At 46.9% G+C, this 16253-nt stretch overlaps 2 protein-coding genes across 3 annotated transcripts in view; one reads left to right on the top strand and one right to left on the bottom strand.

Annotated features, from left to right (window-relative positions):
• Window positions 1-8395, bottom strand: part of Paics (PAICS bifunctional enzyme) — a 30042-nt gene extending 21647 nt beyond the window's left edge. Inside the window, exons 1-2 of one of the 2 annotated variants that reach the window (XM_065433318.2) lie at window positions 8148-8395; window positions 5219-5419 (exon numbers count right to left, since the gene is read on the bottom strand). In XM_065433318.2, coding sequence (XP_065289390.1) covers window positions 5219-5419; window positions 8148-8154 — 208 coding nt within the window. In that variant the 5' untranslated portion in view covers window positions 8155-8395. Of the gene's footprint in view, window positions 1-5218; window positions 5420-7903; window positions 7977-8147 lie in introns of those variants that run through there. The other variant, XM_065433311.2, reaches the window with a different exon arrangement.
• A 159-nt stretch (window positions 8396-8554) lies between these two features.
• On the top strand, window positions 8555-15695 carry LOC135902946 (amidophosphoribosyltransferase-like). Its single transcript, XM_065433291.2, has 7 exons — window positions 8555-8831; window positions 9694-9964; window positions 10040-10295; window positions 12273-12503; window positions 12801-12928; window positions 13606-13827; window positions 15375-15695. Exons 1-7 carry the CDS (start codon window positions 8689-8691, stop codon window positions 15639-15641), a joined length of 1518 nt encoding a protein of 505 aa, XP_065289363.1. The 5' UTR covers window positions 8555-8688; the 3' UTR covers window positions 15642-15695.
• Window positions 15696-16253: the final 558 nt, after the last annotated feature.

Below are 16253 nucleotides of genomic sequence, written 5' to 3'. Positions count from 1 at the left end.
CGTCACGGTGTCACGTGATTTCATGGCGACACCGCCACGCCTGAGGAGCTGGGTTGAGCTCTCGTAATATGCTTCGCATAAAAAGAAAAAAAGAAAGGAATTCTGAGCAACCAATGGAAAACAAGATAGCTCTGTACGTAGAGGCAATGGTAGATCTATTCACTTTTCCTTGAGGTTGCAGGTTGTGGCTGAATTTATTCGAGCTGTATATTCTTTATTTCCCCGCTTCATTTTGTAATGTTATAGTTTACTTGCTGCTTTAACCTAATCTAGGGTAACCGCTTTTCTGTCAACGCTCAGATATGTACAGTCGCGGACAGAATATTACGGACCATGAAATCTAAGAAAAAGCTGAATATCTCCGCAACCTCACAACGCAATCTGGTATTTGCATTTTGGACCTCGACTAGAATATGCTAACAACGTTCTCCGGGGCAGTTTTACTGGTTACTGCTACAGGCTGCTCGGTAATTGAACGTTTTCGGAGATACCGTGGTGCATTTTATTCTGTCCGCGACTGTACATTTATGTGTGGCAGACAAACCTGATCGGTATCTGTTTCATGAAATTATCCAAACAGGCTTTATATATATATATATATATATATATATATATATATATGAGAGAGAGAGAGAGAGAGTGAGAGAGAGAGAGAGAGAGAGAGTTAGAGAGAGAGAGAGTGTGTGTAGGTGGGTAAATAACCTGAGTGGTGCTACAAGGCAAACAGAACAAGTATTTAATTTATACAGTTCTGGCCGGTCGAAACTGTTAAACTGTTGAAGTTCAATACTTGTGCTGTTTACCTTGTATATATATATATATATATATATATATATATATAGAGAGAGAGAGAGAGAGAGAGAGAGAGAGAGAATGAATGAAGTGAACAGGTATAGAAAGAGCAAATGGGTGGCACCCTCATCCCAGGGCTCCGCTGCCCGTCTGCCTGGCCGAGAAGTGCTACAGTTACGCCTCTCGGTCCTCGCTGGAGAGCCGAGTCTCCCATTGCTCCCGTTGAAAAATACTTCCCGGCAGGGCCAGTTCGTTGATTTTGGGGGGCCGAAGTTCGCATATCCCCACGAGATGTGAACGACAGTGGTCCTGCCTCCGCACCACGGGCACATGTTGGGGTAGGCCGTGGGCGACATGGCGTGTAGTCGGCGTGGACTTCGATACGAGTCTGTCTGGAATTTTCGCAAATCGTGGGTGTCCCCGTCATCCAGATCTCGATGGGGGAGGCGCATGCCCGTTGCTTGCGACGCTGGTGTTCTAGGATGCCACGCCGTCTGTCGGGAAACGTTCGTTTTTCGAAACTTTCGTTACCTGCCAGGCCTTCATGGCCCGGTCACCGAATCAAATGTGCTGCACGGTGGGCTATCGTATCCCCGAGGATTTTCTGAACGCAGCGTGGCACTCTCTTCATCATAAAGAGCCGGAATGCTACCCGAGAGTCTGCGATTGCCACTTAGATACATAGTAAGACACCCGCCGGCCTTGTGTAAGTGCCAAGGAACTGCGCCAAGCACAGCGCGTATGGCACATTGACCCGCCTGTAAGCCCTTTAATAGAAAGCTCCCGCTTTGGACCCACCAGTAGCAACCTCTGTCACCGAAGCACACACGAAGGTCACTTTAACGACCTCTCAGCAAAGGTTGAAGCAACGTATATACAAAGGATCTGACGTGACAGCACAGATTGCTCCTTCTTAGTGCATTTTAAGTGGATATTGCTCCAAAGTTTAGTCACTAGGAATATTGCTTTGCGGCGCAACGTGGCCTTGAAGGGACAATAAAGTTTGCAAATAAGTCAGGCTGAACTGGTATGTTACATGGTTGTACAACTATCGACGTTCGTTCGGCGAAAAAAAAAAGAAAGATTTAACAGCGGAGGAACTTGCAATTTAAGGCTAAACGTCCTCTTCTCAATTCCCATCACGACCAGCCTGCGCCAACGATTGCTTTCGTTGGCGCAGGCTGGTCGTGATGGGAATTGAGAAGAGGACGTTTAGCCTTAAATTGCAAGTTCCTCCGCTGTTCCTCCGCCTGCGCCAACGATTGCTTTCTCTATCAGCTCCCTCTGATATCACCGTCAGCGACTCAATTCGAGCGCTTGGAGGCAGTGCACAGAAAGGGACTTCGCTTGGCGATGGGAGTTCCAACGGCGGCTTCAAACAAGAAAGTCACTAATGAGGCAGAGTCTCTCCCACTCCGCCTCTTGGCATCTCAGGCCTTGCTGACGCAGCTATTAAGGCTGGGCGAGTCACGCGCTGGCACGGCGCTTCTCCGACGGCTAAGAGCAAGAACTCGCTCACATTTTCATGCGGCGCTGAACACCTTCCGATTTTTAGGACTGCAATGGCCTAAACAAAGCCGCCTTGACCCGCCATGGTCTTTTCCGGACGTTACCTGCAGCCTTAATGTACCCCACCTACCGACGAAACGCACCATTTCAACTGCCGAAGCCAAGTTTCTTGTGCTGAACCACTTGAGCACTGTGTTTCAAAGCCACCTACAAGTATACACAGACGGTTCGGTGTGCGCACAAACAGATAGCTGTGCAGCGGCATTCTGCATACCATCCCTTGATGTGTCATGGTCTGGCCGACTGGATCGCGTGGTTTCCTCTACAACAGTAGAAAGCGCCGCAATCACCGCGGCTTTGCGGAAACTACGGGCCTTTTCTGCACGTGATGTCGTGGTGCTGACGGATTCCAAGTCAGCATTACAGAGATTACATCGGGGCCTACCTCTAGAGAAATTTACAAGGCAGTCTCTGGCACTGATTGACGACCTAACGAGCAAAGGATTTAGCATAAGGTTTCAGTGGATTCCATCACACGTAGGAATTGATGGAAACGAGGAAGCTGACGCCCTTGCACGGCTAGCGCTTACATGTATCCCAAAAGTGAAAGCTCCAAAACATTTTTAAAACTCTAAGGGTGCAATCCGCCTTCACTTTAGAGACATGCACAAGAACCCACACGAACCCTGTGTGACCCATGGATTTACACGCGAACAAGCGACGCTTTTATACCGCATCAGGACCGCCTCCGCGTACACCCCAGCTTGGTTATTCAAGACTGGGCTTCGCGCTTCCCCACTCTGTGCTTTCTGTGGTGACATTGGCGACATCGAACATTTCATTTGGCTATGCCCGCAGTTTGACACAGAAAGAAAAGCGATGGTCGACAAGCTACAAAAAAGCGGTATCACGCACAGGACCTTTGAGGACGTTGTTTTCCCCGTAGGGCCCGCGGCGTTCAGGAAGAGAGCGCAACGACTGCTGATAGCCTTCCTGCGAGACACGGGGCTCATCGACAGCTGGTGACACACCCCTGATCTCAACTCGAAGGAGGATCAGGCGGAATAATTGCCGGCTATGTATGCCAGGCTAACCCCGCCTGCTTCAACATCACCACCAACACCACCACCACCACCACCAACGATTGCTTTCCTGCGCGACCTCCGCGTTTCACGGTCTCTTCGTGGATTTCACTCGTTCTGTAGTATACTGTACTAGAACAATTTGTACACTATTCTGAAGGAAGAGCCAACGAAAGTTGTCAGACAAATGTCTTGCTAGGAAGTACAGTGTTCTTCGTTACGTTCTGACGTCACAGGGAGTTTAATTCAAATAACTCGAAAACGGCGTCGCCATCTTCCAAATCACTAAGCAGGCCCGTGTGACGTCAGATTTTTGGCTCTGACCTGACATCACAGAGCTTTTTTTTTTGTTAATGCATGGATTCCTATCGTATCAAACCGTGACTTTCGGGTAAAGTCTGCCGTCTGAGAGCTGTAATTAAGCTATTTTCATTTCGCGTCCTGTTAAAGCCTCACGAACCACACCAGTGCAAGGGGAAGTTCTCGGATCCGTCGACAGAAATCGCTATCACCCGGAATCCGGGTTGCTTTTTGGACGCCATATTGTCGAATTCCGCCACGTCGGCGCTCTGAACCAAACAGAGGGCGTAGGTGAGCGAACACGAACAGACAATATGGCGGAATTCGACAATGAGCCTAACAGAATCCAGCAGGTTGAGCTTCTTGCAAAAGGGTTAAACTCTGCAGGACCAGACATCGCCGTCGCACGGGGTTCCGCCGCGCATACACGAAGGGCTTTCTCCCGTCGCCAATCACGATCGCGCAGCCGTCGTGTCGGCGGTTGCTTATCTGCGTGGCGTGGCGCGTGGAGATTGTATAAGCCCTCCCATCGTTACACTCCGCAGTGTCTCTGAAGCGACAGCGGGAACCGGCACGAGAGAGCCTAGCCAGACGATTTTTATCGCCTCCCCTAGACGGCTGAAGAAGATAACAGCTCTCTCCGCTCAAGTGTCATTCGCTGAAAAAAAAAAAAAAAAAAACGAGCTGCGCATAGGCGAGGAAGGACGACACTCACCAGGAGTCGAGATATGCGCTACCAACCGCCTCGCAGAAGTTTCCATGCTGTCGCATGGGCTTCCTTCACAGCACAACACCATTATACAGATGCACTGACAGCGGCAGTGCGCTGAGACGCATCGTAAACAGGAAGCGATACCCGAACGTGTGCTTGATTTTGGGTATTGCCCAACGGTAACGAATGATTAAATAAATAAAGGAAATAAGCCAAATTACGGGGTTCAACGTCCCAAAACGACAAAGACTGGCTTTGAGAGATGCCCGAGAGGAGGGAGGAAGGGGGGGGGGGGGCGCACCTCCTGCGTTCCTATTGCCTCCCTCCTATCACCACGGAGTGGGAAGGGAGGGAATGGCTCCCTGCGCTCACAACTAAAATAACACTAACTAAAATGAAGAGTCGTGTTCAGCGAGACCCCCCCCTCACCCCCTGCTCTCCCACAAAACCCTGGCGCGGACAGTGAGGGGGTTCACATGTAAGAAAGTATCGGTGGCCAAGTCTGCTTCGAAAAAAAAAAAAAATTGGCAATCCTTCAGTCACTGACTCATTCTGATCACACAACAGCTATAGATGCGTCAAATGTTTACTTTGAAGCGCACAACTGTGCTGAAGTATATTGCAGGAAACACGCATATTTGATTTAGAAAGCGAATATATTTTGTCTAAACGTAGAATATATTTGAAGCGTTCCGAGATCCAGTTCGACTGCCCAGCACGAAACCTCCAATGGCACATGCAAATATCCGCCCTTATCTTTTCGGACCTGCCGAGCTGAGGCGCGGTTCCGTTTCGCGCTGCTGGATGGTTTGCATCTGCTTACCTGCGTTGTTGAGCAGGGTGAAAATGCTCGCAGCGGTTGCGTTCGAGATGGCCGCCTTGCCCTGGAGGTCGTGGGCGCGAGCCCCGTCGCCGGCCGTGATGCGGTCCTTGGACACTAGGGCCACGTTTCCCGGCTCATCCGGAAGTTCGTACACAACCTTGGTCTTTCCTTCGATTACCTTGTTGCCCAGTCGTAGACCGCCTGCGGCAGAACGCACAAATAGCGCGCCGGTACTTAAGCTGCGAATTCCACAGGCGTAAAGATACGCGTGCAGGCGTATAAACACCAGCCACGTCTCAAAGGTCGCGTAAAACTCGAGCCTGCATCGCCGCAGTCCCAACCTGCAGATGGTTTCAGTTTAGACGGCTTCATTCGTATCCCGCGCGTGTCTCGCAACTCGTCCGGGAATGTCTGATAACGAACAGGAATCTCGCGACCGATATATGCCTTACGGAGACATCTACATCGGTTACTACGTAAATTGAGGCGAAAGAAGCAGGCATGTATCCATATATACATGCGCTAAAATATTACAACAGAGCGCAGGTGAAACAATGTGCTTGCGCAGTCTATAACGTGCTATTGTACAGCTACAGCGGTTCAATCTCTGAAGCTGCCCATTCACGTGGTGAGTTTCCCTTCTGCCGGTCTCGCGTTACGGCGAAGTTCACTTAGGTGCGAAGATTGCTTCGTTGTCGCTGTACCTGCTAGCACCTCCGAAATATCTATAATAGCGAGCATATAGTTGTCTCGGGATTCAGCAAGGACGCAGTTTGGTCGTTGCGCCGTGCGTTTTCAGGAGACAGGAGCCAAAGTGCACCGAGTGATTTACGTCTCCAAATCTGAATGGAGCAGAAGCGTTATGCTTTATTTTTGTTATATCTAAATTAGTATTTATACCCTTCATAAGGTGGCCACCGTACACAAGTGAGTGCAAGCGGTGACAAATGATGCTGCGATATGGAAAGCAGAAATATATGCCGTATATAGGATGTCCCAGCTAACGTTAGACTATTCAACGAAAGAAAACTTAAAAAGCACGGTGCAACAGACAATCTTAAGACCCGCCATGTTCCATCGACATACTTCCGACGAGCGATCGAACATATTAGGTTTTATAATTGTACTTTGCGCAGTCTCTTTCTAATCTTTATTTTCGTTAAACAGCTTCGCTAACGTTAGCTGGGATGCATGATCGCTTGTATATGAATCGCGAAAAAAATGTGACACTAATGATCAGGCACGTACCCAAGGCCCGGGGCTACGTGCCTACTGTGGCAGATTATACTCCCCAAAGGGAGTAATTTTTAGAGCGCATTTTTAGACAGAGGTACACCCTTTCGGTGTATCTCTGTCACAAAAATAATCGTCATCTGCCTTGCTTGCGTTTCCTTTCTTGAAAACGCCGCGCCCGCAACTTTCCTGTCGGGAATGCTATGTCATGCTGATAACGCGCATGCCGTTTGTTACTGGAAAGTACCGGGCTCGTCGCGTTAAAGAAAGGAAATGCGGGCAAGACAGATGACGATTATCGCTGTGTGCACTCTTAAAACGGTTGCACCCTTTGGGGGGTATATTTGTCCCACAACAATAATCGTCATCTGCCTTGCTTGCGTTTCCTTTCCTGAAAACTCGGCGCTCGCTACTTTCCTGTCGAGAATGCTGCGTCACACTGATAAGGCACATGCCGTTCGTGACTGGAAAGTACCGGGCTCGCAGCGTTAAAGAAAGGAAACGCGGGCAACACGGATGACGATTATTGTTGTGGGATAAGATACGCCCCAAAGGGCGTAAATTTTTCTAAGAGTGTGGCAAACATACACCCCAAGGGGTGCAACTGTTTTTAGAGTGCACTCTTAGGCAAGTTACACCCTTTGGGGTGTATCTCTGCCAGAAAAATAATCTGCCTTGCGTTTCCTTTCTTGAAAACGCCGCGCCCGCTACTTTCCTGTCGGGAATGCTATGTCATGCTGATAACGCGCATGCCGTTCGTTAATCGAAAGTACCATCTCGCCGCGTTAAAGAAAGGGAATGCGGACAAGACAAATGACGATTATTGAGTGGCGAAAGGGTGCGATTTTGCTTAAGAGTACTGTGACAACTTGTTTTTATAGTACTGCAGCACACGCTGAAGTAGCTGAACAAGATGACTGAGAGAAGAAATGCCAATGGCTCTTAGTCAAAGCCAAAATGCCACTGCCGCATTATACGGGTAAAGACAGAAAAGTCGCACGAAGCGGTAGTTTATGAGAAGGGTGAAGGCAATCTAACAAACGCGCGGCAAACATGGGCGGCCTAACGCACCTCTCGAGCAGCTAAATATCTTCCACGACACATGCCACAGTTTGCGGGTTCGGTTAAACGGGATTTCGGAGGTCTTGAAGAAACGGGAAACATTATGAAAATATGCGACATTTCGACAAAAAGCAGCTGGTACAATTACCCGTCACAGTTACGGCGAATATGCAGCTGCACATACTTGGGAATTTAGTGACGCATGGAGGAAAACGAACAAGCCCGACATAGTACGTAAACAAGATCTAGAGCCTTTTGTTTCCTTTAGCGCCAAAACAGTAACCGCACGCGTTGAACGCACAAGGCCGGCGGCAAGGAGCAATCCGGTTTGAGGAGTAGCATGTTTTCGCGCTTTTAAAACAAACCGCGCCTACGGAAAGCCACACCCACCCAGACGACGGAGTAGACGACGCGATCGAAAACCCCTCGCGAGTGCATAGATGCGCATAACTCTCGCACTACGCGTCGAGCAGACGCGGCCAACGCGGCGGTGTCAGTTGCCGCCAGCGCGAGTTCGAACGGCGTCGCGGGCTTGAATTTCTGCAGGCGCAGCACGCGGTCGAAGAGCGTGGGAATGAACGTTCGCGACGGGGGCATTCCAACGGCGCAGTAAATATGCGAGCGTGCTACTCACTAGCCATGATGTCGGCGACCTTGGCGGAGGTGCGAGCAAATGCGGAGGGAGACAATCGACGGGCCTGCCTAAAACAAGAGCAGCTCCAAGTGCCGCCTTTTCAGGGGGAGCTGCAAATTGACCCTCGGTGTCAGGAGAGGCGCGATCGGGCTCAACACGTGGCTTCAGCTGCTTCAGTAGCGGCGCGCGAATAGTGGCCGAGAGAGGAGGTGGCTCCGCGAGGAGGATCGGAGACGTCAGGCGGCCCGCCGCGCAACTGATAGGCGCCAAGAGGCAAGCCGTGCTAACCTTGCCGGTGGGATCGTTATCACGGAAGAGTATCGCCGAAGAACGACTGGCGAGGGGTGCTGCCCAGCAAGCGAGTAGACGGCGAGGAGGGCGAAAATGGCACCACGTGCTCGCCGATTGCGGCGACGGCGAGCTGCGTGGAGTACAGATTTCACAGCCGAGGCAACGCGCGGTTTCGGGCCCCGTCCGTTGCGGCCACCGCCAAGTGCGCCCAGCCAATACGTTCAGAAGGACAGCACAGGACACCGCCAGCATGGCTCGAGAAGTGCAGTTCGACGAAGAGCACGAACTGCGCGAAGCATGTGGGGTGTTTGGCTGCATCGCGAGCGGAGAGTGGCCGAGCAACCTGGACGTGAGCCACATAATCTGCCTCGGACTTGTCGCCCTGCAGCACAGGTGGGTTTGACCATCACAGCGCATGCTTGTGGAAGTATTGGGCGATGTACTTGCTTGCTGTAGGTGAGCGCCACCGCTAGAACACGACGGCGCGCGGCGATTTATCGCGATGCCGTGCTCGAGGAGCTAGCCGGTGACGCTGTCCATCAGCCCACACTGGCAAGGGCCTAAGGCCATTGATAACGGACGATAAGACTCAGCTGAGGTATGATGGCGACACGAGCAGTGCCAGTCCAGCACAGCATTCGCAATATAAATATATGACCTTCGCCTATTCGAAATATTAAGAGCGGTCACACGACTGAGAAATCGCGAATGATGCATAAACCATCAACAAGGCGACGACTTCGTTGTGCGGTTCGCGCGCTTCGAAAGCGAAACCAACAGCAAAGACTGTAACGCCATCTGTATTCGCAGGTAGCATTGTCTTTAGACCGTTAGCATAACCGGCAGATCTGCGCGGGGCGAAGAAAAACGGTGCGCAATAGCTGAAGGTCTCATAAAACAGTTCGCAATATAATAAAGAGGCAGCAAATCACGAGCGTTAGGCCGATTGGCTCTTTTGTTTTAAACTTTATACTGGCACAACAGGATTAAAAAGAATGAATAATCATGAGTAGTTTGTGGCGATAAGGTAATTTGAGGCCACAACTAAATAAACAAAACCACCGAGACAAGAAAAAAAGGAAAAAAAAAGTTGGGAGCTCAGAATCTTTGCGCCTTCTATCACTTAGGCAGTAAATTAAGCATGTGCTGGTCAGAGCAGTTGGTTGATCACGTTTATTTTGCATAGACTTACTACTTGTCAAGTTCTTTATTGTTCTAGCTGTTCTAGACTAGTCGTATCTTGTGCTTTTTGCAGAGGACAGGAAAGTGCTGGTATTGTGACAAGCCAGGGTGAAAACCTCAAGAAGTTCGCTGTTCACAGAGGAATGGGCCTTGTGAGCAATGTTTTTAATGAGGACTCCATGACGAAACTGAAGGGAAATCTTGGTGTAGGCCATACACGTTATTCAACCACCGGCGGCTCGGAGCACGAATTGGCTCAGCCTTTTGTTGTACATACAAACCATGGTCTGCTTGCCATAGCTCACAATGGAGAGCTGGTGAACGCCATTGCTCTTCGCAGGAAGGTGAGAATTAAAAAAAAAAAGCATTTCGACAAGTATGCGGTTTCTGTGCATTACAGTAGTGAATTGCTTTTGCAGATCCTCAACAAGGGTGTGGGGCTAACGACAGGATCGGATTCTGAGCTTATCATGCAAATTCTGAGTCAGCCTCCACCATCAGGAGAAGAGGAAGATGGTCCCAATTGGCCAGCACGCATAAGGCATCTCATGACCCTGACACCTACGGCGTATTCGCTCATTATGATGTACGATGACACCATCTATGCAGTTCGTGACCCATTTGGAAACAGACCACTGAGCATAGGGGTCCTAGTTCCACCCAGTGGAATCAAAGGTACATTAATTATGTTATTGCCTCTAGAACATACGAGGGCACATCCTATTAAGCATTACTCCTTGCACTTACATGAAGTTGCTTCTGGTTCCATTATCTAAATTGTGTACATATTAATGTAGAAGTTTTTTATTTTCTAAGCATTACTTTTACTAGTAGCAGTGAAGCAAGTAATTGTCACTGATGAAGTCATAAAAGAATGTTTCTGAGTTTCCTAGAGAACTGTTGTTCACAATGGCACCATTATCATAGGAAGCTTTTTATGTGTTACAGCATGCGGTGTAGTGAATTTGTGTAGACACGGTGTAGTGGTCTTGCTATCTCGTTAAGAGTGCTGGGGTAGTCGGTACGATGTGCGGTTCGACATTCAATCTGACAGAGAAGTTTCACAGATAAGATAATACAGTCTCGCGGTTGAGATTTATAATCAGTAAACTCAGACCCATAATGGCAACATTGCCTTAAGACAGTGAACATTTAATTTGCAAACGTACAGGTGCCCACTAAGGAAAGTGGTGTCAGCACATGCATGCAAAGCCATGCAATTTCACTCATATCTAGATGGAGAAATTGCACACGAAGCAATACATGTTGCTGGTCATGTTCAGGTGAGATTGTACGTGCATGCCTGGTCGATATCATTTACAGAAGATTATATGGTGCTCGTCATGACTGTAAAATAGAATTCTATGAACTTGGTTATAAGGAAGACAAGTAGCTACCAGAAAGAGAAAATTCATTACTACTGACATCCATTTTTTGCAATTGCATTGGTCTTGAAGGGTTTTTCTTTACGTGCGAGTGCATAGGCAAAGATGTGAAATTTTAAGAACTAGTATTCCAAGGAGACCTCTTTATTTCTTTTGTCTTCAGTCTTTTATAGTGAGAAAATAAAAATCAGGCACTTTCCATTGTTTTGAAGTAAACCCACTGCATTACTGGTTAATCTAGTGTTGTAAAGCCCCATATGTTACTTAGTCTGATTACCACCACAATGGCTACATTGTGGATCATCCAAGAGATTCAGCTTGTCAAAAACCAAGGAAAAAGTGCACACAAGTACAAGAAAGTTATTAAAATTTAAGTGACTTCACACACATAACATGCATCCATAACATAACATGCATGCACACTGCTAGAACCAGTGCCTGTTAATAACCTCAAATCACCTCAAAATGTGACCCGCCGTGGTTGCTCAGTGGCTATGGTGTTGGGCTGCTGAGCACGAGGTCGCGGGATCGAATCCCGGCCACGGCGGCCACATTTCGATGGGGGCGAAATGCGAAAACACCCGTGTGCTTAGATTTAGGTGCACGTTAAAGAACCCCAGGTGGTCAAAATTTCCGGAGTCCTCCACTACGGCGTGCCTCATAATCAGAAAGTGGTTTTGGCACATAAAACCCCAAATATTATTATTATTACCTCAAATGTGGTCTGCTCTCTTAATCTGGATAAATATTATTCTCGATTAGTCTGCTTATGTTTTTGTATTGCAACTAAAGGTGAAATTGTGAAACATTGTGAAACATTGTGAAACAAAGTAAAAGAACATTTTTTTAGCATGTTTCTCACGACGTGTGCAGTCCTACGACCTTGTATGGGCAGGGTCAAAAGTTTGAGAAGTAGGTCCTATGAAAAAGGTGAATGGCAGCCCAGTTTTAGCTTGCAGCGATTAAAACAGTACAACGCTATGTTGGTCACATACACAGTGCACGTAGCACATTCAAAATTCAGGTGGCATGCCCAGTCTCGGGAAATATCCAGCTTTTTTTTCAGACGCCACATCCCATGAACTTTTGACTCAGCCTGTCGATCAGAAAGAGAAAGAAAGGATATTTCAGTGGCATCCCATGTTATGAAGGGGCAGAATATTTTCTTTAAGCACACATTTGAGGCCAGGCCTTAACATTAAATGCAAATTTTTGGATTTTCCTGTTTTAATTAAGAGTATGTCCTATACTTGTTCATCTGTTGCAGACAAAACAAACCCACAGTTTGAATATGAAGGCTGGGTTGTGTCCTCCGAGTCCTGTGCCTTCAAGTCCGTCAGCGGAGTGCTTTACCGTGAAGTACTTCCAGGCGAAATTGTGGAGATTACGAAACATGGGCCCAAGTCAGTCTGTGTGGTTCCGAGGCCCTACACTGCGCCTCCAGCATTTTGCATTTTTGAATATGTTTATTTTGCAAGGCCAGACAGCATCTTTGAAGGTAAGCCATAGGCAGTAATGTTGTAATATAATCCTTTTCCACACATGTAGTCACCTATGTGAAACTTGTAAATGAACAGGAAACCATCAAACGCGCACAAAAGAAAAACTGGACGAGCACTCCACTAAAAGTCCAGAGCTTCTCCCATCCATATCTTCCTCTGTGTACACATCTGCGCTTGTTTCCTGTCCATTCACAAGTATGTACCAAATCAACCAGCATGAAACACATTAAATATGAAGGAATCAAGTTAGAAATGTTCCCATGTGCTATAACTTTTTCTTTGTTCACTTTAAGGTCAAATGGTTTACACTGTAAGGAGGGAATGCGGCAAGCAGCTTGCCCGAGAAGCTGCTGTTGAGGCCGACATCGTCAGCACGGTACCAGAGTCTGCAACCCCTGCTGCACTTGGGTTTTCCGAGATGGTAAAGGCCAACCTATGTTTGCACTTTCCAATAGGCGGTATTGTCTTTCCATGCAACAATGTGCAGGAGCATCACAGAGAACATATGCTTTCACATTATCGGCGCTTATAATCGGGCAGGATGAGGATTGCTTACTAGGCTTGCTGGGTTGGCTCAGTGTCTGTGGTGTTCTGCTGCTCAGCATGAGGTCAGACGTTATCTGGATGTCACAGAATGTGACAGCCGCATTCTAATCAGTTTGGTATAGAAAGTTGTCCATGTTCTTAGAATTACATGCATAATAAAGAACTCCAGGAGCTGTATGAATGCATTTCATTTTCCATTCCTTTTGCCTTTTGTTATTGGCTGGGACATGACTTGGACGCCACTGCTATGGCTGGAATCAGCCACTTAGTGTGAAATATAAGAAAGCAATGTAAAATTAAATTAAACATAACAAAATGTGGGTTGAGATCAGCAAGCATCATCTGGAGTCCTTCATTAGCGTGTCCTGATAGCCCAAGTGTTGCATTTTAAGACATTAAAGTAAATAAATCTAATCTGTCATTCAGCTGTTTACAAGTTCATTTTCCAGGCTACAAATTTGAGGTTATCCTTATAGCCCTGCATGTAGATTTGCTGCCGACATGACAGGTGTTTCATTTATTAAGCTATGTGTCATTTTCATCACTTTGCAGACGGGGATACCATACGCAGAAGTCCTCTGCAAAAATCGTTATGTCGGCCGCACTTTCATTCAACCAAGCACTCGTCTAAGACAGCTTGGTGTTGCGAAAAAATTTGGCCCGCTGTCCGACAACTTCCATGGCAAGCGCATCATTCTGATCGATGACTCCATTGTGCGAGGCACTACTGTGGGAAGCATCATCAAGTTGCTCAAGGAGGCTGGTGCTAAAGAGGTTTGTTTGCACAAGACGATTTGTAGCAGTATGCTTTGCACACTTTGGCCATATTTAAGACTGTGCAGGGGCTTTGCATGGCTAGAATTCTGTTCAGACACTGCAGTACCCAAAAGAAGAAAAAGGACTTGCTTTAAACAGTGTTTCAAGAGTGGAACTATTGGTCCACTTTTTCTTTTCTTTTTTTCCAATTTTCAAGTGGGCAGAGAATAATAACTTGAATATGTATTTCTTTACATATGAATGGTGCTTTAAATCTTTGCCAGGAAGCTAGCACAAGTACAAAATAATACTATGACTTTTGCGTCAAGTGCACAACTGCAGGAATCGGTGAACATTTGTGGAATTCAAGCAGTTTGCAGTGCTTGAACTTGATTTAAATGACTTATGCTTAGCTGGTGGCTTGTGTATGTGACACGTATGTGGTCGCTTAGGTCAGAATACTGCAGTGAGTTATCATAGCTGCCATCTAGTAGCCAATTTTTAACTCCCTCTTGACCAGGAGATAATTTCTTTTTGCGTGGTTATATATAACTTTCTTTACTAACTGGTGGCCAAAAAAGAAATGTGTAATATATATATATATATATATATATATATATATATATATATATATATATACACACACACACACACACACAAACACACACACACACACACACATATATATACAAGCTCTAGAAAAAAAAAACGTAATGGCTGAATATACAACAAATACGCCATGCCCCTATAGCTTTGACTTCTGCCCGAGATGCTTAAGTACACTGCAAATATTTCAGTGTTTGTAGGATCATTAAGGCGTTTCTTGTGATGCTTGCATTATGTGAAGTCACCTCGCATGTGCAGTCAAAGCACACTTTGCACAGAACTCAGTTATCTTTGTTTTCTCTTTGTTAGAGCAGATATCGCTACTTGTCTTGCTGTGCTTTATTCCCAAGTTTTTGAGGAAATTTACAAGTCTGGAACAGAGTATTTATTTATATCAGTAAATATTGTTGAAAATCGGGATAGTTCTGTTGGAAAGTACATGTCACCATTGCTGATAGAGGAAGAGAATTAAAGTTACAGCGAACAGTTTTTGGTCAACTCAACAAACTCGGCTACTCTCTGAAACAGTACAAATATGTATTGTACAAACCATGCTTTTATGTTTCTGAAAGGCAGGCATGCAAACACGGACGCAAGAAGGAATGAACAGGACAACACAATTGCCATTCTTTCGTTCCTCCTACTGTCCATGCCTGCCTTTAAGTTTCGGTAACATAAATTTCTACCATCTTGCTCAACTTTCAGTTGTTCTAACCATGTTTTTAGTTGCAGTTAGCTGTATTTATTAATAAATTCATTTGGGGCACTATTTTGCTTGGTTTGGACTATTTTCGGACATGGCGTGCTGTCTGGGCTTGTCTTGAGAGGGATAACTGCTTGTTGGCCCCAATCACTTCACAATCACATCATCACATTTATTTCACGCACCGCAACATGCTTTGTCTCAAGAGTCCCTTGGAGACACCTTCAGCGCCGCTGTGCCTTGTCTGTTCTTTCAGGTGCACATCCGCATTGCCTCGCCTCCTCTGCACTACCCATGTTACATGGGTATAAACATTCCAACGAAGGAGGAGCTCATTGCCAATACACTGGATGCCAAGCAGCTGGCGGACACACTCGGGGCTGCCAGCCTAGTCTACCTATCCGTCGAAGGCCTGACCGCTGCTGTTCAGAGGGGCGTCCAACGTCCCAACGGTGGCAACAAGGAGGTCGGCCACTGCACAGCATGCCTCACTGGGAAGTACCCGGTCCAACTTGAGTGGTAGCTGAACAGTCGTGGCTGCAAATTTTAGTAACAATAAACAGGTTTGAGTCTGTTCTGTCTGTGTATATGCACTGCTCAGAAGATCCTCAAAATTTAGGCATAATGAACAATAGAGACTGTAACTTGTCCGTACATACATTTCCCTTCATGGAACACCAGGCAATTGCAGACTTGGACGGCAGTAACAGTGCCGGTAGCGACAGCTTGTGATGCTATGTCCAAGCAGAGCGCGTGTTAAGACCCATTTCTGCAAAAAACAGGTGTTCTCGTCGGAAGAAAATAACTGCATATTTTTGCATTTTTGCTGCTGATAAACGGCAGGTCAGCAATACAACATCAATACTGCAATAAATAAAATATAAAGTTCTGTCTCTAGTTGCTTTCCTAAACGATGCAATCTGTGCCACCTGCACCTGTCACTTGGAACCACTGTTGCTGCCGAGATACAAACTCTGTGCTGCAGCTATATGGTTCGCTCACCAAGCTTGGGCACTGTTTGCTGTTACCTTGCCCTCAATAAGCGCCAACTTTCATCATGTGACGTGTTCGTAGGGACAGTGGTAGTTTTGAGTTGATCCGGCAGGCACAAAAGTATACAGGAGGCTATGCTAAG

This window comes from Dermacentor albipictus, chromosome 3, assembly GCF_038994185.2.
Source record: "Dermacentor albipictus isolate Rhodes 1998 colony chromosome 3, USDA_Dalb.pri_finalv2, whole genome shotgun sequence".
Taxonomy (NCBI): domain Eukaryota; kingdom Metazoa; phylum Arthropoda; class Arachnida; order Ixodida; family Ixodidae; genus Dermacentor; species Dermacentor albipictus.
This window is presented reverse-complemented; position numbering and strand designations above follow the sequence as displayed.

Bases quoted from the DNA above. Each gene is read 5' to 3' on its own strand.
- LOC135902946 (XM_065433291.2), top strand. From the start codon at position 8,689: ATGGCTCGAGAAGTGCAGTTCGACGAAGAGCACGAACTGCGCGAAGCA. The intron at 10,296-12,272 runs GTACATTAATTA...CATCTGTTGCAG, and splicing joins TCCACCCAGTGGAATCAAAG to ACAAAACAAACCCACAGTTT. The intron at 12,929-13,605 runs GTAAAGGCCAAC...ATCACTTTGCAG, and splicing joins CACTTGGGTTTTCCGAGATG to ACGGGGATACCATACGCAGA.